Genomic DNA, 25,605 nt, shown 5'->3' on the forward strand with positions numbered 1-25,605 from the left:
GCGGGAAGGCAGGGCACGAGGGAAAGAGGCGGAGGGCTCTGATCACGTTGGCGCGGTCCAATCGCGCGGTCCCTGGGCCCTGACGGGCAGCTAGAAGTAACTAAAGGCCGGGGGAGGGGTGGGCGTTAAAGCGCCCAGGAGGGGGCACTTCCGGTGTGGGCTGTAGTGCATGCGTGCGTGTGGCCGGCATCAGCTGATCCAGCGCCGCTGCCGGGGAGGGAGGAGAGCTTCGGGTGTGCCGGCGCCGGACAGGTTAAGACATCTCGTTCCCCTTTTTCTCTTGCTCAGCTGTGCTCTGCTTCATCTCCCTTTCTTCTTCCTGAGGCACTGCCCGGTGAATCGCGATGTGATGGCGGCGTGGGGGCGGGGGGGGGAGAGGTACCTCACGTTCCCCTTTGGCAGTTCCCTGCCCAGGAGAGGTGGCGGTCTCGTCTCTGGGGTGGCCCTCAACGGCCACACGCGCCGCGCGGTGCGCTGGGGGTCGGAGGAAAAACGACAGTTAGTAGTATTTCTTGGGCGGCGGACAGGGCCCCTAGGGCTGCTGGCCTTCATCTCCCTCGCCGCCTGCCCCGGCCACAGTAAGGGCAGGAGGCTGCGATACGAGCGGAGACTGCCTGCCGCCTCTTGGGCTCTGGCTGAAGCGCAGCGCTGCGTGCGCGGTCGGTGCGGAGCCGTTTCACAGCGGGAGAGCCCGCTGACAGCGGCCATGACCTTCCTGGGCTTATTTCCCAGAGAAAAGGCCTGGAAAGCAAAGCAGTGCCCCCTGAATAGAATCATAGAATCGCTGTGGTTGGAAAAGACCTTCATGATCGAGTCCAACCATTATTTGACTCTGTTAAGGCTGGTGCTAAACCATGGCCCTCAGCACCACATCTTTGCGCCCTTCAAACGCCTTCAGGGATGGGGATTCAACCATCAGCCTCGGGAGCCTGCTACAAAGTCTGAGAACCCTTTCAGTGCGGACGTTTCTTCTAATGTCCAATCTAAACCTCCTCTGGTGCAGCTTGAGGCCATTTCTTCTCATCCTGTCACTTGTTACTGGGGAGAAGAGACCAGCACGCACCTGTCTTCAGCTTCCTTCCAGGGGGTTGCAGAGAGCAAGGAGGTCTCCTCTCAGCTTCCTTTTCTTCAGACTAAACAATCCCAGTTTCCTCAGCTGCTCCTCACAAAACCTGTTCTCCAGACCCTTGATAGGCTTCCCCTTCCTGGATCTGCTCCAGCACCTCAAAGCCTTTCTTACAGTGAAGGGGTTAAGAGTTTTGTCGAATAAGAAACCTGCTGAGCAGTCTGAAAGATGCCCAGTGAGATATGCTAGGGATATGCCAGAATCTATTTTAAACAGAAGTGGTGACAGTGGCTCAGTTCCTGTATTGGGTCACTCCACCATCTTGAGCTGGTGGAAATGAAGCTTTGTCTTCACTGTATCCTTGCAGTGAGCAAGCAGTGAGGCTGTAACACAGGAATGCTGCTATGGGCTTCTAACTGCAACTCTTCTGTAGTGAAAGGGCCCAGCTGTTTGTTTGGGGGTTTTTTTTTTGCAGGTGAAAATACTAATGGGAAATTAAATGTTTCCTGTTCCTGTAGCCAGTGACAAAATCTTGATGTAGAAGAGGTGTTCCAAAGGTCACACTTAGAATTGGAGTGAAAGGCAAGAAAAATTTAGTGTGACTGGGTTCTGGATGATACTGTGTGTGTTCTAGATGGCTGTGACATTGGAGTATATGACACATGTCAAGAGCTATCCATTCAGTACAGTTGCCCAAAGTCATTTCTTCTGAAGATTTTACTAGCTTCACTCAAAGCATTTGCACTCCAGCTGGGAATAAAACCAATTTGGTGATAATTTTATTCATTGTAATGCAATACTTCAGCAAAGTGCATTGGCTATTTGATCTAGCACGGTATTTCAAATGCTAATACCATGTCCATGAAGTGGAGAGCAGGTGGAAAAGGAGGAAAACCTGCTCATAGCCTGCTACAGGTTGGTTTGTTTGCCCACCCGTTTGTAGCACTTAAGTATGTGCCAAGGGTAGGTTGGCATTTGCTAGTGGAAGTTTGAATGAGACAGATCCTTCATATGTATTGTAAGTTGCAAAAGCCCTACAAGGAGAGGCTGAGGGATCTGGGATTGTTTAGCCTGGAGAAGAGGAGGCTCAGGGGAGACCTTATTGCTCTCTACAACTACCTGAAGGGTGGTTGTAGCTAGGAGGGGGTTTGGTCTCTTCTCCCAGGCAACCAGAACAAGAGGACACAGTCTCAAGCTGTGCCAGGGGAAGTTTAGGCTGGAGGTGAGGAGAAAGTTCTTCCCAGAGAGAGTTGTTAGCCATTGGAATGTGCTGCCCAGGGAGGTGGTGGAGTCACCATCCCTGGAGGTGTTCAAGAGGGGATTGGACGTGGCACTTGGTGCCATGGTTTAGTAGTCATGAGGTGTTGGGTGACGAGTTGGACTTGATCTGTGAGGTCTTTTCCAAGCTTACTGATTCTATGATTCCAAACCATTCTGTCTAGCAAAGATGAGCACTTCTGTCACCATAGCCCACAGTTACTTATTGATTCTATGAATCTATGATTTGCTGACTTGGGCACTCTGCAGATCAGCACCTGAATGTTTAGCTTCCCTGTGCAGTGCTTTTCAAGAGGTAGCTAATCACAAACTATATAATACTATCTATATTTTTGTTTTTTCTACTTAAGAATATATGAAGTGAGATCATTGTCTCCAGGTCTTTGAATGACCAAAAATATTACAGATTTTTTTTTTATGTGCTTGTCAGTTTATTGTGAAGTCCTCTTAAAAACACTTCTACACTCTTACATAGGCAAAACAATAGTCTTAAATCTGTAATCAGGGGGCAGAGCATGGCATTCAGAAATAATAAGCTGCCATAGACATCAGCTTCAGAGGAAGAGGAAGGAGAAATTAAGGCAGTGCTGGAAAATGACTGCTAGCATCAGCTGACTGTTCAAATGCAGGCTGAAGTCTTGTGTTGCAAGAAGTAACACAAGAGCTCTTGTTTCCTGTCAATGTAACTTTTCCATTTTCCAAACCAACAACGATTTTCTAGTGGTAGTGCTAATGTTGGCTTTGAAGCCTGAAGGATTAGTACTGCTTCCTTAATTTTTATCCAGCATTAACTTAAATTTAGGGGTTTGGAGGGGTGTTGTTTTTTGGTTTATCTTTTGTTCTACATATACATATTCAGTGTTGTATTCCTCATTCATCCTGACTTAGAGTCTGCAGGCTTCGGTGTGCTCCTGTTGTCTAAATTTTTTTCCCCTCAATGTGACTCTGTGCATTTATCTTCCAGACACACATGGCTACTGGTATTGCACATTATCACCCAAAGCCTCTATAAACTAGGAGATTAGTGGATGATTCCCCTGGAGATACATTTAGAGGCACTGTGCTGCACCTCCGGTGTTTTGATACCATAATACTTCTTTTATTCCAGAGCCCTGGAAATTCCTACTGGAGTTTTTCCCTTGTGCTTTTAATTTGCTTGTTTGTGAGCTAAAGCTGTGTTCCTAAGTACTCTTTGTAAGAGCAGAAAGATTGCAGGGTAACCTAGCTGATGTCTGTGGTTACTTTGATGTTGACCACAAAGTATTGTCTGCTATTGCTGGTCAAATAATAGTCCCTCTTCTTCATTCTCTTAAAACAAAACCAACAACCAACTCTTATCATAGAATCAGTAAGGATGGAAAAGACCTCAGAGATCATCAAGTCCAACCTATCACCCAACACCTCATGACTAACTAAACCATGGCTTCAAGTGCCACATCCAATCCCTTCTTGGACACCTCCACCGACAGTGACTCCACCACCTCCCTGGGCAGCACATTCCAATGGCAAATAACTTTCTGAGGAGAACTTTGTCCTCACCTCCAGCCTAAACCTCCTCTGGTGCAGCTTGAGACTGTGTCCTCTTGTTCTGGTGCTGCTTGCCTGGGAGAAGAGACTCCTGGCTACAACCTCCCTTTAGGTAATTGTAGAGGGCAATGAGGTCTCCCCTGAGCCTCCTCTTCTCCAGGCTAAGCAACCCCAGCTCCCTCAGCCTCTCCTCATAGGGCTGTGCTCAAGGCCCCTCCCCAGCCTCATTGCCCTTCTCTGGACACATTAAAGTGTCTCAATGTCCTTCTTAAACTGAGGGGCCCAGAACTGGACACAGGACTCGAGGTGTGGCCTAGCTAGTGCTGAGTACAGGGGGAGAGTGACCTCCCAACTTTAACACAATGCTACACTGCCTAGAACTGAAACAGATTTTCTTTCCTTCTTACTTCTCTCATTGGTTACAAAGAAAAGTGGGAGATTTTAAGCCTGGAAATATTGAGATGATGTTGACCAATGGTATCCACATGATTATTACTTTTTTTTAGACTGGAGCTGTACCAGAGATAACAGGCAGTGTAGTCAACTGGAATATCATGCTCATTCACACTTTACTCACCACCCTAAAACATATGACGAGAAGCTCAACGGGAGCTCTCAGTGTGCACTTGCAGCCCAGAAAGCCAATCAGATCCTGGGCTGCAGCAAGAGAAGTGTGGCCAGCAGGGCAAGGGAGGGGATTCTCCCCCTCTGCTCAGCTCTGCTGAGACCCCACCTGCAGTACTGCCTCCAGTTCTGGAGCCCCTATTACAAGAGGGATCTGGAGGTGCTGGAAGGTGTCCAGAGAAGGGCCAGGAGGATGAGCAGAGGGCTGGAGCACCTCTCCTGTGAGGACAGACTGAAGGAGTTGGGGCTGTTCAGTCTGGAGAGGAGAAGGCTCCGAGGTGACCTAATTGTGGCCTTCCAGTATCTGAAGGGGGCTACAAGAAGGCTGGGGAGGGACTGCTCAGGATCTCAGGTAGTGATAGCACTAGGGGGAATGGAATGAAGCTGGAGGTGGGGAGATTGAGGCTGGAGGTGAGGAGGAAGTTCTTCCCCATGAGAGTGGTGAAGCCCTGGAATGGGTTGTCCAGGGAGGTGGTTGAGGCCCTGTCCCTGGAGGTGTTTAAGGCCAGGCTGGATGAGGCTGTGGCCACTCTGATCTTGTGTGGGATGTCCCTGCCCATGGCAGGGGGGTTGGAACTAGATGCTCCTTGTGGTCCCTTCCAACCCTGACTGATTCTATGACTTTTTTAGCTTCCCGGCTGGTCAGGGAGAAACGGGGACCTACTGCAGCAGAGCAAGTGGACTGAATCTAAACTTTTCAACCTTTTGTTCCTGTACAGGTGAAGCCAGTAATCACCTCAAGGTCCCCCATGCAAAACTGTGTTAGACTAGATCTTCTGGTTGTCATCATTGTGCCTTCTTTCATATTCTGAGGAGGTTCCTTTGTTCTTTCTGTTGTGTTCTCTCCTTCCTCCCCGCTGAAAGGGAACAGTTTAGGAAGGGAGACCATTTGCTGCTAGTTTTCTTAACTCCCATGTATTATGGCTGCTATAACAAACTTTGGCTTATAAGGTCTGTTTTTACTGAAATAATGAGATGATGACTTGGAGAACTTGCAAGAGGTATATGGATCCAGTTTTATTTTCTTGGTTCATTATCTTGATTGTGCCTCTGAGCTTGTTGAACAGTAAGTTTCAGTGTTGCTGCTCCCTTCAGAAATGGTCTGACAGTGATCCAATGCTTGCATGGTGCCTGTTGATAGGTCTTCAATTTTGTCATAGTTTACAGCATTTTGGAGAGTCCACTGTGGCTATCTTGAACAATGTTCAGATCTGAAGTCATCAAGAAATACTGAAACTGTTGTGGAGAGCTGCTGTTGTCACCACATTTTTATAGTGCTGGGCTTCCTGTGTTAGATGTCTGAGACATTCATTGAACCCTGAGAAGAATAGTCTTGAAGGTCATTGCTCTCCCAGTTAACCAAGACTCATCCTGCCAAGTTGAAATGTGGGGGTGCTGGTGAGTTTTAGCTGGCCACTTATGCCAACTAACTCTGCCAGAGGAATGCCAGAACCTGCACTGTGAAGATGCAGTGTTACCTGTGCTGTGTCCCATCTTTAGGATGCTCTAAGCTGTGCTTGCTTGCTGAAGTGGAGGAGGTGTTCAGGAGGAGGCTTGATAGGGTGCTTGGTGCCATGGTTTAGTTGATTAGGTGGTGTTGGATGATAGGTTGGATGTGATGATCTTGAAGGTCTCTTCTCCCTCCCTCTTCTCCCTCCCTCTTCTCCCTCCCTCTTCTCCCTCCCTCTTCTCCCTCCCTCTTCTCCCTCCCTCTTCTCCCTCCCTCTTCTCCCTCCCTCTTCTCCCTCCCTCTTCTCCCTCCCTCTTCTCCCTCCCTCTTCTCCCTCCCTCTTCTCCCTCCCTCTTCTCCCTCCCTCTTCTCCCTCCCTCTTCTCCCTCCCTCTTCTCCCTCCCTCTTCTCCCTCCCTCTTCTCCCTCCCTCTTCTCCCTCCCTCTTCTCCCTCCCTCTTCTCCCTCCCTCTTCTCCCTCCCTCTTCTCCCTCCCTCTTCTCCCTCCCTCTTCTCCCTCCCTCTTCTCCCTCCCTCTTCTCCCTCCCTCTTCTCCCTCCCTCTTCTCCCTCCCTCTTCTCCCTCCCTCTTCTCCCTCCCTCTTCTCCCTCCCTCTTCTCCCTCCCTCTTCTCCCTCCCTCTTCTCCCTCCCTCTTCTCCCTCCCTCTTCTCCCTCCCTCTTCTCCCTCCCTCTTCTCCCTCCCTCTTCTCCCTCCCTCTTCTCCCTCCCTCTTCTCCCTCCCTCTTCTCCCTCCCTCTTCTCCCTCCCTCTTCTCCCTCCCTCTTCTCCCTCCCTCTTCTCCCTCCCTCTTCTCCCTCCCTCTTCTCCCTCCCTCTTCTCCCTCCCTCTTCTCCCTCCCTCTTCTCCCTCCCTCTTCTCCCTCCCTCTTCTCCCTCCCTCTTCTCCCTCCCTCTTCTCCCTCCCTCTTCTCCCTCCCTCTTCTCCCTCCCTCTTCTCCCTCCCTCTTCTCCCTCCCTCTTCTCCCTCCCTCTTCTCCCTCCCTCTTCTCCCTCCCTCTTCTCCCTCCCTCTTCTCCCTCCCTCTTCTCCCTCCCTCTTCTCCCTCCCTCTTCTCCCTCCCTCTTCTCCCTCCCTCTTCTCCCTCCCTCTTCTCCCATAGGTGGTGTGAATGTCTGTGCTGCTGGTCTGCATTCTGTGTCCAAAGTGTGAAGAGCAATCCCAGTTGTGGTTGTGATGGTAAAGTCTGATGGGGCATATAAAGGTCATAGGAAAGATCCTAGTTTTGGAGAGAGAAAGAAGTGCTTTTATTAGAATATTTTTTCCATAACTGGACAAAAGCTTTCAGCTGTGGAAGTTTCCTTTAACAGCCTGAAGAGTGACTGGGCTGGTTTTTAATACTCTACCCAAGAATTAGCTATTTGAAGAAGGTCAGTGAGTGGGACACACTCTTGATCCCTCTCATTACCACTCTACCATTGTTTTGTTTCTCACTAGGAAAGCAATACCTTTAAAAAGCAGCTCTTCTGAGAAACCTAAAGTGCTGTTTCTGACTAAATGCAGATAGCATGGGGAAGGACTTCTAAAACCAGGCAATTCTGTTCTGTGAATTTCCTCTGGATCCTTTAAGTCCTGAGGGTTTGTTGTAATGAGATAAATTTGCTTCACCTGGTAGATATTTGGGCAGCTACCACAGTATGTGGTTTAAACAATGTTAACATTTAATATCTTGGAGTGGTTCTGGCTATTCCAGAAAAGGCTGTAAATACTTCAGGTAATTGAACACAAAATCTCCAAATGTGGCTTAACTTGCTTTTAAACATGAAGGTGAAGTTTTCCATCACAGGAAAAGCTGACTTCACCTTAATTTCCTTTTATGAGAACCCAGTGCCAGCATGTGTGGTGATTCCAACCAGGTGTTTCATTATGCCCAAGTGCTGTAAAAGAGTGCTTCTATCTGCTAGGGATATTAGAACTTTCTCAAAGACTTTCATACAAGCTTCCTCCTGGTGCAGTTCTTCAAACTATCTGTGAAATACCTCACATAATAAACTGAAGATTCCATAATATCCCCCCTCTCCAGACTGCTCTGAGGTGAAGTGTAAAGTCGAAATGCTTCTTCCACAGTCATGCTGTTGCTTAGGGACAAGGGGTTAGGCAGTGGTGGTGCTCAGGGAGGAGCCAATGTGCTTTCATGAGCCCAAATTAGTAATATGTGTCTGCATGTAAAACTGAGCCTGTCTTAACAAATCACAGTCTCACTGTATCACCAAGGTTGGAAGAGGCCTCAAAGATGATCAAATCCAACCTGTTACCACAGACCTCATGACTAGACCATGGCACCAAGTGCCACATCCAATCCCCTCTTGAACACCTCCAGGGATGGTGACTCCACCACCTCCCTGGGCAGCACATTCCAATGGCCAATGACTCAGTGAAGAACTTTCTCCTCCCCTTCAGCCTAAACCTCCCCTGGCACAGCTTGAGACTGTGTCCTCTTGTTCTGATGCTGGTTGCTAGAGAGAAGAGACCAACCCCTTCCTGGCTACAACCACCCTTCAGGTAGTTGTAGAGAGCATTGAGGTCACCCCTGAGCCTCCTCTTCTTCAGGCTAAGCAACCCCAGCTCCCTCAGCCTCTCCTCACAGGGCTGTGCTCAAGGCCTCTCCCCAGCCTTGTTGCCCTTCTCTGGACACATTCAAGAGTCTCAATGTCCTTCCTAAACTGAGGGGCCCAGAACTGGACACAGGACTCAAGGTGTGGCCTAACCAATGCAGAGTACAGGGGCACAATGACCTCCCTGCTCCTGCTGGCCACACTATTCCTAATGCAGGCCAGGATGGCATTGGCCTTCTTAGCCACCTGGGCACACTGCTGGCTCATGTTTAGGTGGCTGTCAGTCAGCACCCCCAGGTCCCTCTCTGTTTGGCAGCTCTCAGCCACTCTGACCCCAGCCTGTAGCACTGCATGGGGTTGCCGTGGCTACACTTGTGCTGTGAATGCCTTTTGTCTGTCGAGGTAAGAATCTGAAGCTGTTCAGAAGTGACTCTGCTGGGACTGCTCTAATTGCTTACAGCATTGCATTCATCTTGTTTTGGTATCTGCCATCTTCAGGGTTACAGCAACAAGAAGTATTTCAAGTAATGATGCCAAATACTCCTAAAAATAGAGTGACTTTTGTTAAACAACAAAAACAAGGGTGGGTTTTAGCTTTGTGGTTACAAAAATATCATAGAATCAGTCAGGGTTGGAAGGGACCACAAGGAGCATCTAGCTCCAACCCCCCCTGCCATGGGCAGGGACACCCCACACTAGATCAGCCTGGCCAGAGCCTCATCCAGCCTGGGCTTAAACACCTCCAGGGATGGGGCCTCAACCACCTCCCTGGACAACCCATTCCAGGGCTTCACCACTCTCATGGGGAAGAACTTCCTCCTCACATCTATTCCCCCTGGTCCTATCACTCCCTGAGATCCTGAGAAGTCCCTCCCCAGCCTTCTTGTAGCCCCCTTCAGATACTGGAAGGCCACAATGAGGTCACCTGGGAGCCTTCTCTTCTCCAGACTGAACAGCCCCAACTCCTTCAGTCTGTCCTCACAGGAGAGGTGCTCCAGCCCTCTGCTCATCCTCGTGGCCCTTCTCTGGACACCTTCCAGCACCTCCAGATCCCTCTTGTAATAGGGGCTCCAGAACTGGAGGCAGTACTCCAGGTGGGGTCTCAGCAGAGCTGAGCAGAGGGGGAGAATCCCCTCCCTTGCCCTGCTGGCCACACTTCTCTTGCTGCAGCCCAGGATCTGATTGGCTTTCTGGGCTGCAAGTGCACACTGAGAGCTCCTGTTGCGTGAGATTGATGAAAATGTTGCTTTCTAGAAGAAATAACCAAATACTGCACTAGGTAGATGGCTGCAGGAGTTTTCAGCCCTAGCAGTGGGGTGACAAGATAAGGATAAGAAGAGAAAGCTACCATGGGGCACAGAAATGAATGCTGTGTTAGTATTCTCTGTTCTTGGCTGCGTTTGAAAAGCTGTCAAGCCAAGTGAGGGGCAGGATGTGTAGCAGGCTGAAAGGAACAGAAACACAGAATCACCAAGGTTGGAAGAGACCTCAAAGATCATCAAGTCCAACCTGTCAGCACAGACTCCATGACTAACCCATGGCACCAAGTGCCACATCCAATCCCCTCTTGAACCCCCCCAGTGATGGTAACTCCACCACCAACTTCCTTGGCACATTCCAATGGCTAACAACTCTCTCTGGGAAGAACTTTCTCCTCACCTCCTGCCTAAACTTCCCCTGGCGCAGCTTGAGACTGTGTCCTCTTGTTCTGGTGCTGGTTGCTTGAGAGAAGTGGCCAACCCCCTTTTTCCCTGTATGAAACTTGTGAAACAGTGTAGCCTGTGAAAAATAAAGGGAGAGTCATCCACTTCCACCTCTAGAGCTCGTCTGGGGAAGCCAAGTGGAAAGAATTGGTGATGAAAGCTCTCCTGTGGAAAACTCCATAACATATAGCCAGTCATCTGATGAAGATTTTTTTTTCACATGAACAATGTGATTTTTATCTAGCAATAGGAGTATTGTAATTGATAAAACTGTAATCTTTATCAGCATGCCAACTGTGTTTACAGTTAGAAGGCCAGTTATCTGCTGAGCTCATCAAATCTTCACTGTGTCAAAGCAGCCATGCAATGAATGCCTTGCCAGCCTTTCTGTCTGGTTTTGTTGCTGCAGCTAGTTTCTCAGTCATGTTAGAATAGAATAAACCAGGTTGGAAGAGGCCTTCAAGATCATTGTGTTTAGGTGGTGTTGGATTGGTTGATGGGTTGGACAACTAAACCATGGCACCAAGCACCCCATCAAGTCGCCTCCTGAACACCTCCAGTGATGGTATCACAGTATCGCCAAGGTTGAAGAGACCCTGAGGATCGAGACCAACCTGTCACCACAGACCTCATGACTAGACCATGGCACCAAGTGCCACGTCCAATCCCCTCTTGAACACCTCCAGGGATGGTGACTCCACCACCTCCCTGGGCAGCACATTCCAATGGCTAACAACTCACTCAGTGATGAACTTTCTCCTCACCTCGAGCTTAAACTTCCCCTGGTGCAGCTTGAGACTGTGTCCCCTATGGTGACTCCACCACCTCCCTGGGTAGCCCATTCCACTGGGCAATCACTCTCTCTGTGTAGAACTTCTTCCTAACCTCCAGCCTGAACCTCCCCTGGTGCAGCTTGAGACTGTGTCCTCTTGTTCTGGTACTGGCTGCCTGGGAGAAGAGACCAACCTTTGCCTGTCTACAACCTCCCTTCAGGTAGTTGTAGAGAGCAATAAGGTCACTCCTGAGTCGTCTCCTCTCCAGGCTAAGCAACCCCAGCTCCCTCAGCCTCTCCTCATAGGGCTTGTGTTCCAAACCCCTCACCAACTTCATTTCCCTTCTCTGGACTCATTCCAGCAAGTCAACCTCCTTCCTAAACTGAGGGGCCCAGAACTGGACACAGGACTCGAGGTGTGGCCTAACCAGTGCAGTGTACAGCGGCACAATGACCTCCCTGCTCCTGCTGGCCACACTGTTCCTGATGCAGGCCAGGATGCCATTGGCCTTCTTGGCCGCCTGGGCACACTGCAGGCTCATGTTCAGCCTACCATCGACCAGCACCCCCAGGTCCCTCTCTGCCTGGCTGCTCTCCAGCCACTCTGACCCCAGCCTGTAGCACTGCATGGGGTTGTTGTGGCCAATGTGCAGAACCTGGCACTAGGATGTGTTCAATCTCATGCCCTTGGACTCTGCCCATCTGTCCAGCCTGTCGAGGTCCCTCTGCAGAGCCTCTCTACCCTCCAGCAGATCAACTCCTGCCCCAGCTTGGTGTCGTTCACAAACCTACTGATGATGGACTCAAGCACCATTTCTTTTAATCCTGCTGTGGGCTAAGTGAATGATTCCCCCACACTTCTGGATAAAAGCATGGGTGCTTGAGTAACAGTTGTTGTTGGTGGTGCTTCCTGCATGGACTGGCCAGTGTGACCTTTATGGCTACATTTCAGTGTCTGAAGGGGACATACAGGAAGACTGGAGAAATACTGTTCAGAAGGACTTGTAGAGACAGGACAAGGGGTGATGGTTTGAAAGCTGAGCAGGCTACATTTAGGTTGGACACATGGAAGAAGTTCTTTACACTGAGAGTGGTAAAATACTGGAACAGGTTGGCCAGGGATGTGGTTGAGGCCTTGTCACTGGGACATTGAAGATCAGACTCAATGTGGCCCTGGGCAGCCTGATCTGGCTGGAGGTGTCCCTGCTGAATTGCAGGGGTGGTTGGACACAGTGACCTTTGAAGGTCGATCTATCTGTGACTTTTCTGTGCTGTGTTATAGTAAAATTATAACTCTGCATAGTAAGGAGGAGCAGCTTTCCTCAGAGTAGTATTTTGCTTCTCTTCCAAGTGAGCAGTGTTAGAGGTCTGGACCTGCTGGTTTGTTGGGGACCATATCCCAAATATTAGATGCAGAAATGCTTCCCAACTTCTGCATTTGTCCAGTAGCATAGGCACTGCAGACTCTTCATACTTCCTCTTGAAAATATCTGTTGGAAGGGGAAGTATGAACTGTCCAAGTTACAGGAAATGCCTGGTGGTGATTATCTTGTTATTTATGAGAGCCTTGCAGCACATCCTCATGCAGCTGAGCACTGCACACTGTACCAAAGTCTGCTCAGGTGAACACAGTGTATGTTGGCAGTCTTGATTCTGAGTCATCTCAAAGGTGGTGCAAAACTGGTTGTCCAGTGTGGGTTGTGAGCTTTACTATCCTGTAATGTCTAGGTTTTTACTGTGGGGGGGATGTGCCCAGAGGAGGGCAGCGAGGCTGGGGAGAGGTCTGGAGCACAGCCCTGTGAGGAGAGGCTGAGGGAGCTGGGGTTGCTTAGCCTGGAGAAGAGGAGGCTCAGGGGAGACCTTCTTGCTCTGTACAACTACCTGAAGGGAGGTTGTAGCCAGGAAGGGGTTGGTCTCTTCTCCCAGGCAACCAGCACCAGAACAAGAGGACACAGTCTCAAGCTGTGCCAGGGGAAGTTTAGGCTGGAGGTGAGGAGAAAGTTCTTCCCAGAGAGAGTTGTTAGCCATTGGAATGTGCTGCCCAGGGAGGTAGTGGAGTCACAGTCCCTGGAGTTGTTCAAGAGGGGATTGGATGTGGCACTTGGTGCCATGGTTTAGTTAGTCCTGAGGTGTTGGGTGACAGGTTGGACTTGATCTCTGAGGTCTTTTCCAACCTTATTGATTCTATGATTCTTTGGAAAACTTTATTTGATTACAGTTTACTCTGTATGCCTGTTGAGCCTTCCTGGATATCAAATGCCAGGCCCTGTATTCTAACTCCATATTTCTACCCTAGGAAATCAAAACACTAGTCTGTTTCAGATATGGTGAAAATCTGTGACCCTAGTTCAAAGTTAGCAGAAGGAATCCTGGCACTGGTGACTTATCAGTGTAGTGCTGCTGCTTCTGAATTGCTGCTCTTGTGCTATTTACTACAGTTTTGGAGAGTGTATTTCAAGTTTTGAGCCATTTTGATGTGTTGCTAATCCTAGAACTTGCAAAGATAGTCTTGAGAAGTTGTGAAGGCTGCAGGGAACTCATTCAGCTTCCTGAGGGAGAGACTGCAGAGCTGCTTGCCTTCTATATGACATAGAAGGTTATGTCAGTGCCTGTAGATTTTCAGCAAGAGACTCCAGCAGCTGTGACACGTCAGTCTGCTATGCTAAGGTGTTGGATATTGTGCAGTTTTCCTAGATTCATAGAATACCAGGTTGGAAGAGACCTCAAGGGTCATCTACTCCAACCTTTCAGGGTAAGAATATAATCTAAATGAGATGGCCCAACACCTTGTCAAGCTAGGCCTTGAAACTGCCTAATGTGAGAGCATCTACCACTTCCCTTGGGAGTTTATTCTGATGTCAAACATGCTTCTGCTGACTGGGGGAAGGAGTTCTTTGCTCTCTACAACTACCTGAAGGGAGGTTGTAGACAGGTGGGGGTTGGACTCTTCTCCCAGGCAAAGCTCCAGAACAAGAGGACACAGTCTTAAGCAGTGCCAGGGCAAGTTTAGGCTGGAGGTGAGGAGAAAGTTCTTCCCAGGAGGAGTGATTTGCCATTGGAATGTGCTGCCCAGGGAGGTGGTGGAGTCACCACCCCTGGAAGTGTTCAAGAGGGGATTGGATGTGGCACTTGGTGCCATGGTTTAGTTAGTCCTGAGGTGTTGGGTGATAGGTTGGACTTGATGATCTCTGAGGTCTTTTCCTTCCTTATCGATGCTATGATTCTGAAGCAAGCCCCCAAAGATGCTCTGTTTTGATAAGAATCAATTCCTGTTCCACGTACTCAAGCAATTAGTACTCTGGTGTCTTCAGGGCCTCCCCGTGCAGCCTGCTGTGGAATGGTTGCTCTGTTAAGCTCTTCAGAACAGAGCACACGCTGACATGAAGGACTGCTGGGTATCACAGTTATCACCATGGTTGGAAGAGACCTCGAAGATCATCAAGTCCAACCTGTCACCACAGACCTCATGACTAGACCATGGCACCAAGTGCCACATCCAATCCCCTCTTGAACAACTCCAGGGATGGTGACTCCACCACCTCCCTGGGCAGCACATTCCAATGGCTAACAACTCTCTCTGGGAAGAACTTTCTCCTAACCTCCAGCCTAAACTTCCCCTGGTGCAGCTTGAGACTGTGTCCTCTTGTTCTGGTGCTGGTTGCCTGGGAGAAGAGACCGACCCCCACCTGACTACAACCTCCCTTCAGGGAGTTGTAGGGAGCAAGAAGGTCTCCCCTGAGCCTCCTCTTCTCCAGGCTAAACAACCCCAGCTCCCTCAGCCTCTCCTCACAGGGCTGTGCTCAGGGCCTCTCCCCAGCCTCATTGCCCTTCTCTGGACGCGTTCAGGAGTCTCAATGTCCTTCCTGAACGGATTCCAGCAGAAAGCAGGCATCCTGATGCGAAGGATTTGTATGCAGTAGAGCAGCCCCTCTTGGGACCCTGGGATGGTTTGCTCTGTAGGAGCCCCTTCATGCCAAGGCTGAGTGCTGCTTTTGATTTTTCCCGCTGGGCTGCGTGCGGCTGGGAGGGCGCCGCTGGGAGCTCAGCTGGGCTCTGGGTTGCTGGAGCTGCTATTGCGGCATTCCTCGGTGCTGGTGGGAGAGAGAGAGACAGACTGATGACTCATCAAGTCAGGTGGTTATGCCTCTGCTGTGTGTCAGAAATTTCTTTCCCCTCTGCAGCAGGCTTTCTCATCCCTCTGTGCAGGGACAGAGGAAGGGCAGTTGTTTCCTAAGTGGTGCTGCTGCTTAACTGCTGAATTCTGGCTTTGCTACCTTGGGCCTGGGGATTGTGTTTTTGTTGCTCCCTGCTGCTGCAGATTAAGGTAAGAATCTGTGTTTGTGGGATAAAACAGTCTTGTATTTTCTTCCTTGCTGGAAGAAGGCTCCTTCTGAAAAATCTCCCTGGAGCCTTAATCTTGAAGAGATCTTTGTGGCAAGGCAGTTCATTTGGTGAATTCTTGGTCTGACCAAATGGTTGAAGCAGAACCAAACAGAAAACAGGCTTCTCCAGCATTGAGATCAGGACAGTGTTTGGGATTAATGTCTAGCTAAAATTGCTGTGCTGGGGAGAAGCCAGGACAGAAAACTCAGGGTCCTTGGTCCTTTCTTGTTTGATTATGACTGAAAAAACCAAATCCTTTAATAAATCACCTTTCAGGAAGAAATAGTTCTGCAGCATGTAATATTTGGAGGGGTTTGTCACTGTTAGGCAGTATACAGCAATGTTAGAGCTTAAGAGCATGTTGAAAATCAGTTGGTGATCTGTTTAAGATGAGGAAGATTCCTGTATATAAACTGTAACGGGTACAAGATGCATCTTTTCTCCCAAGGGGATAAAATTAAGGTAATATCCTGTCTAGGCATGCTAGTGGACTTTTGAAGGAGGGGGTTTGCATATCCTGGCTTATATCCTGTGTAGGCAGGAGGCCTCTGCAAAGATGTAGAAGCTCAGAGGTTTCCAAAATGGCTAGCTGCCCTGGCCCCTGGGCTGAGTGCATCCTGCCTGCACACACTGCATGTCAGTGTTTGCTAAGGGTAACATCCTTTAGGGGATTTAATTTTATCTGAGCACTGATAATGAAAGTCTGTAACAGAGTGGGTAGGTAAGGCAACATTTCTGCCCTCAAGGACTTTTCCCTGTAAAATCAAAATGCTTCATACTCAGTCATGAGACAACTATGTAGAGATAAATAACAGGGGTTTAATTTCCCTTTCCTTAATTTGTGTTCCATGTTAAGAGATGCATAGCCCCTTCAAGAGTTTTGCTTGGCTGGGTGAGCAGTGGCTTTCTAGGCTGTGTATACTTTGCTTGGGAGCATACAGGAGATGGAATAGAGAAAAGGGAGGAAGACTTCATCTTCTAAGCTTGGGATAGTTAATAGGTATATGTTTAAAAGCAGTTGATGCAGGTGCTAAAGGTCAGGACAAAGACAAGATTTATTGGTGTGTTGCTGGGTGGTCTAGCAGAGTAATCCTGCTCTCTTTTAGAACAGAATAGACCAGGTTGGAAGAGACCTTCAAGATCATCATGTCCAACCTATTATCCAACACCACCTAATCAACTAAACCATGCAACCAAGCACCCTATCACGTCTCCTCCTGAACACCTCCAGTAATGGTGACTCCCCCACCTCCCCAGGCAGCACATTCCAATGGGCAATCACTCTCTCTGTGAAGAATTTCTTCCTAGCCTCCAGCCTAAACCTCCCCTGGTGCAGCTTGAGACTGTGTCCTCTGGTTCTGGTGCTGTGAGAAGAGACCAACCTCCACCTGTCTACAACCTCTCTGTGGGGGCTGTAGTAAGAGAGAGGGAGTAGAGCAGGAGAGGCAGGTGCTGGGTGTCAGGATGCAGTTTTAACTGTGGAATGCCTGTGCTGATCTCCTGATTTGTGTCCCTAGGAAATCAACAGTAGCTTCAAGTGGTGGTCAGCTGAGCTGCAGGGTTTGGATATGAGGTAGAGTGAGTTTGGTACAAAGCTGGGCACTGTGCTTCCTGCTTGTTCTTACCTTTGTGAGCTGACTTTCATGTGGTGGGACCCTGTGCTGCCTAATGTCCTAACAGCATTGCTAATTGACTTACAGGAAACTGGTTTAGCTCTATTGTGCTTCTATGGAAGATTTTGGTAGTAGTGCTCTAGGGATCATTCCTTTTGGTGTGTTGAAGGAAATGCTTTGGGTGGGTTTATAAGACTGCCTGCTTTTTCCAGTGTGAACAGTAATTGTGCTTGAAGGAGTTAGGTTAGTCTGAGCAGAGCCAGCTCAGGAGCAGCAGATTGGTTTGTGAGGACCTCCCCTCTGCCAGATGAGACTGTGGAGAGATGAGCAGTGAAATTGAGATTGTCTTCTGAGCCTAAACACCAGGCAGCTTAAAGGATAAACTGTCTTTATGGAGAGTAGAGAGATCTAACAGAGCCTTTGGGCTTAAGAGCAGTTAGCAGTTCCACTTCAGGCTGCTGGTGACTGAGTCACGATCAACTGCTCGGGCGGCTGTTGTGAAGTGAATCAGTGGTAGCCATGTTACACAATCCACTCCAGCGAGACATGGAGCCTGGAAGAATCTGTTCCTTCAGGTTGAACAGGAGTTTGGAATCATCAGAGGCCCTTTTCTTACAGGGCAGAGACACCAACTGAAAACATTCAGATGAGTAACGAGGCCAAGGGGTAGAGGACTTTTAGTGTATGGAAACAATGCAAAGCTATAGTAAGATTTTTTGGTAAATAGCAGATCTCAGCTACCTTCTGCTGCAGAGGAACAGGCAGGAAAGCATCCTCTACTGGTTTATAGTAGGCTGAACATGAGCCTGCAGTGTGCCCAGGCAGCCAGAAGGGCCAATGGCATCCTGGCCTGCATCAGGAACAGTGTGGCCAGCAGGAGCAGGGAGGTCATTGTGCCCTGTACTCAGCACTGGTCAGGCCACACCTTGAGTCCTGTGTCCAGTTCTGGGCCCCTCAGTTTAGGAAAGATGTTGAGTTGCTGGAAGGTGTCCAGAGAAGGGCAACAAAGCTGGGGAGGGGTCTGGAGCACAGCCCTGTGAGGAGAGGCTGAGGGAGCTGGGGTTGCTTAGCCTGGAGAAGAGGAGGCTCAGAGGAGACCTTCTTGCTGTCTAAAACTACCCGAAGGGAGGTTGTAGCCAGGCAGAGGTTGGTCTCTTCTCCCAGGCACCCAGCACCAGAACAAGAGGACACAGTCTCAAGCTGTGCCAGAGGAAGTTTAGGCTGCATGTTAGGAAGAAGTTCTACACCGAGAGAGTGATTGCCCATTGGAATGGGCTGCCTGGGGAGGTGGTGGAGTCACCATCATTGGAGGTGTTTAGGAGGAGACTTGATAGGGTGCTTGGTGCCATGGTTTAGTTGATTAGGCCATGTTGGGTGACAGGTTGGACTTGATGATCTTGAAGGTCTCTTCCAACATGGTCTGGTCTATTCCATTCTATTCTATTCCTTAATAATGATGGAAGGGCAGGCAATGTAGCTGTTGTCTTCCTCATTGTGCATGGGGCAAGTTTTCAAGCCCAAGTCTGCCTCTCGTCTCTCTACAACCACCAGAAAGGAGGTTGTAGTGAGGTGGGGGTCAGTCTGCTCTCCCAAACAACAAGTGATAGTGCAAACCAAAGTGTCCTCAGGTTGTACCACGTTTAGAATGGATATCAGGGGGGGAAAACATCACCAGAAGGGTTGTTAAGCACAGGAAGAATCTGCCCAGGGAAGTGGAGCCACCATCCCTGAAGGTATTGAAAAGCTGTGCAAATGTGGTGCTTGGTGACACGGTTTAGTGGTGGTGGACTTGTATTTGCTGTCTTGCAGAAGATGCTGAGTTAGGTTAAGCTGCTCACAAAGACTGCCAACATCAACAGATGCCTTGCAGAGTTCCTGTCACTGAACCATGGACGTGCTGGATAGGCCCTGTTGGTACAGAGAGCGTTGTATGCCGGGGCTGCCATTCAACACCTTCCACCAGCTCTGTGTGTCAATACAGTAGGGATGGATAGAGAGTTGCCTTTAGTGCTCCAACACTAACCAGTTTCCAAGGTAACACTAAGGATGGTAAGGCCTGACAAAGCAAAACCATTAAATACTCCAGAAATGCACCAGGAGCAGCACAGCCCAGGACAAACATGGATTGAAGAGGTCTGTCTCTGTAACAGCTTTTCCTGTGCCAGTTCAGATGCTCTAAGCGGTTGCAGGCAGGAAATGTCCATCTGCTGTGTGACTGTGGCAAGTTGAGGGGTTTGGCCATTTGTCAGCACAACTCTGCAACGCTCCACAGGTTTCACAGAGAGCTGAGATTGTGTAATATCTGTCTGTGAGGCTATAGGAAGGACTGCCATGCCTGTGTGCTGATGCTTGTGAAGGGGGGTGTGTGTTCCTCTGAGCACTCTGCTGCAGCAGCTTACAACAGCAAACCAGAGTTTTCCCAATTAATCTTTGCAGGATTGCTTTGCAGTGACTGGTGCAAAGGAAGCAGTCCCACAACACTCTCTTGCTCACTCAGAATCATGGAAAATGCCACATTTGGAGGGAGGGTAGATGAGATGTGGAAGGCAGAAGAGATTCTCCCTTATTTAAATACCCTTGAAAACAGTATCATGGTGTTATGGCACCTTTGGAGGGCAGTTAGAATAGAATAGACCAGACCAGGCTGGAAGAGAACTTTGAGATCATCAAGTCCAACCTATCATCCAACAACATCTAATCAACTAAACCATGCAACCAAGCACCCTAACAAGTCTCTTCCTAAACACCTCCAATGATGGTGACTCCACCACCTCCCTGGGCAGAACATTCCAATGGGCAATCACTCTCTCTGTGTAGTATTTCTTCCTAACCTCCAGCCTAAACCTCCCCTGGTGCAGCTTGAGACTGTGTCCTCTTGTTCTAGTACTGGTTGCCTGGGAGAAGAGACCAACCCCCACCTGGCTACAACCTCCCTCCAGGTAGTTGTAGAGAGCAAGAAGGTCTCCCCTGAGCCTCCTCTTCTCCAGGCTAAGCAACCCCAGCTCCCTCAGCCTCTCCTCACAGGGCTGTGCTTGAGGCCTCTCCCCAGCCTTCTTGCCCTTCTCTGGTCATGCTCAAGTGTCTCAATGTCCTTCCCAAACTGAGGGGCTCAGAACTGGACACAGGACTCAAGGTGTGGCCTAACCAATGCTGAGTCCAGGGGCAGAATGACCTCCCTGCTCCTGCTGGCCACGCTATTTCTGATGCAGGCCAGGATGCCATTGGCCTTCTTAAAATCAACACTTAAAACCAATTTCAAGCTGATGCAGCCTTGCTTTCCTGAGAAGTGGGAAAATGTAGTTTTGTATAAATGTGTGAACCTTGTGTGCAAGGCTGGTGTAATAGAATATATAGGATGTATATATAGAATATAATAGAACATCTATTTGTATGGAGAATATAATAGAATATATATATCAAATTGTTCCAGACCCCTCCCCAGCTTTGTTGCCCTTCTCTGGACTCCTTCCAGCAAGTCAACATCCTTCCCAAACTGAGGGGCCCAGAACTGGACACAGGACTCAAGGTGTTTCACTCAGCAGTGGTTTGCAGAGTGTATTATCTTCCACTCCTGTGTTTCTGCAGTAGGGGCTGTTAGTTCTTCTGTTTGTTTAAATTAGTTACTTTCAAACTTTTTACAGCTTTAAAAACAGTGGAGTGATGGTGTTTTGGGCTGTGTGGGTGCAGAATTCGTTCCAGTTGGGAGCACAAGAGGGGAGGAAGAGGAGGAACTTACTACATGGGTCTGTTCTTCAAGGCTGACTCTCACTTTGTTTCATTCTCTACAGTTGAACAGGCAAAATGGACTTCTCCAAGCTACCCAAAATCCGTGATGAGGACAGAGAGGCCTTTGTTGGCTATGTCCATGGAGTCTCTGGACCTGGTAGGTGGTGGTTTTTTTGAAGGAAATCATGGCTTCTGTTTCATCTAGTGTCTCATTAATCTTCTTCACTTGGAAGGGAAATAACAGAGCTCTGGGTGGGACTTGCACTTGGTGCCATGGTCTAGTCATGAGGTCTGTGGTGACAGGTTGGACTCAATGATCTTTGAGGTCTCTTCCAACCTTGGTGATACTGTGATTCTTACAATTTTGGAGGGGAGAGGCTTTTTAAGAAGCATCACTGACTTGTAGTCTAAAATATGAATAGAATAGAATAAACCGGGTTGGAAGAGACCTTCAAGATCATCGCATCCAACCTATCATCCAACACCATCTAATCAACTAAACCATGCAGCCAAGCACCCTATCAAGTCTCCTCCTGAACACCTCCAATGATGGTGACTCCACCACCTCCCTGGGAAGCCCATTCCAATGGCCAATCACTCTCTCTGTATAGAACTTCTTCCTAACATCCAGCCTAAACCTCCCCTGGTGCAGCTTGAGACTGTGTCCTCCTGTTCTGGTGCTGGGAGAAGAGACCAACCTCCACCTGTCTACAACCTCCCTTCAGGGAGTTGTAGAGAGCAAGAAGGTCTCCTCTGAGCCTCCTCTTCTCCAGGCTAAGCAACCCCAGCTCCCTCAGCCTCTCCTCACAGGGCTGTGCTCCAAATCCCTCCCCAGCTTTGTTGCCCTTCTCTGGACCTTCCAGCAACTCAACATCTTTCCTAAACTGAGGGGCCCAGAAGTGGACCCAGGACTCAAGAAATACACTAACAAGATGTTGCTGCCAATTAATCTCATTTAAAGATGTAACAAGCAGAGGTAGGCTGATGAGTAGTAATAATACCAATAAACCCAAAAGCTAGTCATCCTTCTGGGTGAGATAAAGCCCCTTGGTCAGAAATCTTCAGGCCCAGTGTATTAAGCTTTTCTGAAAAGGTGTGAGATACACAGTCCATTCTCACTGAAGTGCAGACTGACCCTGTGCCTTCTGGAGTACTCAGTGTCCCCTGCCAGTGTCAGTCTGTTCTGTAGTACTGCACCATGTGCTGGAGGAGCTCAGCAAGGAGCTGCTAGAGTCAGAGAAGCTGGTAATGCAGCTGGGAGAAGGACTCTTCCTCCTCCTTCTCCTCCTCCTTTATCAGCTTACCTTTCTTCAGGCTCTGATGGTAACAGCTGTTGAATATGTGCAGACTTTGCCAGCTTTTCTGCTTCCTCCTGCATTCTCTTCAAGAGCTGAAGGGAAGGATGGGAATGCAAGAACAGATTTTTGGTTAGTGCAGCTTATTTGATGAATAAGAACCTCTTTGAGTAAGATCCTTGGCTTGTGTCTGCCTAAATAAATACCTGTACTTTAACTGCCAGGCCCTTAACTGCACAAGTAATAGAATCACAGAATCAATAAGGCTGGAAAAGACCTCAGAGATCATCAAGTTCAACCTATCACCCAAGACCTCATGACTAACTAAACCATGGCTTCAAAAGCCACATCCAATTCCCTCTTGAACACCTCCAGGGATGGTGACTTCACCACCTTCCTGGGCAGCACATTCCAAAGGCCAATCTCTCTTGCTGGGAAGAATTTCTTCCTAACATCCAGCCTAAAACTTCAGCTTGAGACTGTGTCCTCTTGTTCTGGTGCTGGTTGCCTGGGAGAAGAGACCATCCCCCTCCTGGCTACAACCTCCCTTCAGGGAATTGTAGACAGCAATAAGGTCACCCCTGAGCCTCCTCTTCTCCAGGCTAAGCAACCCCAGCTCCCTCAGCCTCTCCTCACAGGGCTGTGCTCCAAACCCCTCCCCAGCCTTGTTGCCCTTCTCTGGACACCTTCAAGTGTCTCAATATCCATCTTAAACCGAGGGGCCCAGAACTGGACACAGGACTCAAGGTGTGGCTTAACCAGTGCTGAGTCCAGGGGCAGAATGACCTCCCTGCTCCTGCTGGCCACACTGTTCCTGATGCAGGCCAGGATGCCATTGGCCTTCTTAAAAACAAAACTTAAAACCAATTTCAAGCTGATGCAGCCTTGCTTTCCTGAGAAGTGGGAAAATGTAGTTTTGTATAAATGTGTGAACCTTGTGTGCAAGACTGGTGTAATAGAATATATAGGATGCATATATAGAATATAATAGAACATATATTTGTATGGAGAATATAATAGAATATAAAATATATATATATGGAAAATATAATAGAATATATATAAAATATATGTAGATATGGAGGATATCATAGAATATATATAAAATATATGTAGATATGGAGGATATCATAGAATATATATAAAATATATGTAGATATGGAGGATATCATAGAATATACATAAAATATATGTAGATATGGAGGATATCATAGAATATATATAAAAATTATATATTATATACTTAATGTAATATATATAACAGATTTCAGCAGGCCTAGCAGCTTTAGGGCAGAATTTAACTGAAACCAACAGGTGTCAGGCCCAAAATGTGCTGTAAACCACTCTTCATCTGTTTCAACTGAAGTGCCCTAAGATACACATCACTGTTATGACAAGTGAAATATTAAAGTACTGTTCCCTTGGGAGCTTTGTGGGCGTCTGTCCCTCAAGGTACAAGAGCATGTGTTGCCTTTGGCAGGTGCCTTGGCTTGCTCTATGTATGGCAATAGTTTGCTGTGTGAGCTTTCAGGTGCTGCCATGGTTAACAGAGGTTTGAGGGCCTTGCAAATGCTGGTGCCCAACCCCAGGGTTTCATGCCTGCCAGGTATCAGGTGGGCTTTTGGCATTTTCTTGTATCACAGTATCGCCAAGGTTGGAAGAGACCTCGAGGATCATCGAGTCCAACCTGCCACCGCAGACCTCATGGCTAGACCATGGCACCAAGCTTTACTTAACTGAAATGGAGATGTGCCAATGGGTCATGTGTCAAAGTTCACCCTGTTTCTCAAACCCTAAGCATTTGCCATCTGCCAAGAATGTCTGCATGAATTGTCTGTGAGCTAAGATGTTCTGATAGTGTCCTCTTTAGCCAGATGTGGCGACCACGGAGGTTCTTGGAATCAATGTGGCTGACCAATATGATCGGTACTGATCCTTTATTGTTCCAGCATTGCAGGCCTATGGCTCAGGCCTATGGCTCAGGCCTATGGTGAAAGCATGGCACAGTAAAGCATGGAAGGAAAGGAGATAGGACAGGCAGGAAAAGAAGTGCGTAGCAAGGAAACTGCTACAATTTATATAACCTTGGTATGCCTTGTTGGCATGGACTCATTGGTCCCCTATGAGTGACCACACATCACACTGTTATAGATTATTGGTCCACCTACTGATGACACACGAGGTTTGTTGATGCAGGTGCATGTCCTGTTGTCCCAAGATAACTTGCTATGTTTCTAGCTATCAGTGTCTTGTTTTAGTTACAGTGCTGCAAGACAGCACTGTTTTGGCATAGTGGTAGCTGGCTCTGCACTTCTGCTGAGCATGGCCTACCACCATGTCAGGCTCTAGGCCTGCACTGCCAGATTGCTCACACTGCTCGTAGCTAGCATTCCCACAGTCCTCCTGTTGAGCCCTGCAGAACAGTGTGGAAAGCATAGGGAAACTTTTCCTGTTGGCTTTGAGATGAGAAATAGCAGCAAGAATAGAATAGAGTAGAATAGAATAGACCAGGTTGGAAGAGACCTTCAAGATCATCATGTCCAACCTATCATCCAACCCACCTAATCAACTAACCCATGGCACCAAGCACCCCATCAAGTCTCTTCCTAAACACCTCCAGTGATGGTGACTCCACCACCTCCCCGGGCAGCCCAATCCAATGGGCAATCACTCTCTCTCTGTAGAACTTCTACACAGGATTTATGACAGCCTCTGCTCTGAGTGAATATTAGGCTTATGCTGTGCAGCTCTTACTGACATCTGTCTAGTAGATTCCCTGAGGTACAGGATGAATGTTCACCTTTTGCCTGTCTCTCGCAGTGGTCACGGCATGCAACATGGCAGGAGCTGCTATGTACGAGCTGGTGCGAGTGGGCCACAGTGAGCTGGTGGGGGAGATCATCCGCCTGGAGGGAGATTTGGCAACTGTCCAGGTGTATGAAGAGACATGTATCCTTTCCACTGATCCCTCTGGGGCTGCCAGGCCATGCACTGGTGATTAGGGTGATGACAATGAGCAAAGCTGACTGTAACCAGCGCTTGTTGCTTCCAGTGCCAGCAGGACGTGGTTTCTGCATGCCTGTTTGTAAACTCTGGTGGCTTTGAGGTAAATGGTATCTCCATGGCTGTTCCTGAGGAGACTGCTTCTGATTATGTACTTTTTCTTAAGTGAAAGTCAAATAATGTGTACTTTAGAGTTTAAATTAATCCTATTTTCAGTATTTTGTTAAGAAGTTGTTTGACTAATGTCAACCAGGAAATGGCAAAACTACCCAAAGCAGTATTTGTGGCATTTTTTTCTTTGCCTTTGAAAACTCTGCTTGTAGAATCATAGAATCAATAAGGTTGGAAAAGACTCCAAAGATCATCAAGTCCAATCTGTCACCCAACACCTCAGGACTAACTAAACCATGGCACCAAGTGCCACGTCCAGTCCCCACCTGAAGACCTCTAGGGATGGTGACTCCATCACCTCCCTGGGCAGCACATTCCAATGGCTAACAACTCTCTCAGTGAAGAACTTTCTCCTCACCTCGAGCCTAAACCTCCCCTGGTGCAGCTTGAGACTGTGTCCTCTTGTTCTGGTGCTGGTTGCC

At 48.5% G+C, this 25,605-nt stretch overlaps 1 protein-coding gene across 1 annotated transcript in view; it reads left to right on the plus strand.

Annotated features, from left to right (window-relative positions):
• The first annotated feature begins 168 nt into the window (after window positions 1–168).
• The window catches only part of ATP6V1A (ATPase H+ transporting V1 subunit A), a 49,353-nt gene continuing 23,916 nt past the window's right edge, over window positions 169–25,605 (plus strand). The window contains exons 1-3 of the mRNA XM_054163486.1: window positions 169–252; window positions 20,777–20,871; window positions 24,830–24,958. Of these exons, the coding sequence (XP_054019461.1) occupies window positions 20,790–20,871; window positions 24,830–24,958 (211 nt within the window). The 5' untranslated portion in view covers window positions 169–252; window positions 20,777–20,789. The remainder of the gene's footprint in view (window positions 253–20,776; window positions 20,872–24,829; window positions 24,959–25,605) is intronic.

This window comes from Dryobates pubescens, chromosome 8, assembly GCF_014839835.1.
Source record: "Dryobates pubescens isolate bDryPub1 chromosome 8, bDryPub1.pri, whole genome shotgun sequence".
NCBI classification, from domain to species: Eukaryota; Metazoa; Chordata; class Aves; order Piciformes; family Picidae; genus Dryobates; species Dryobates pubescens.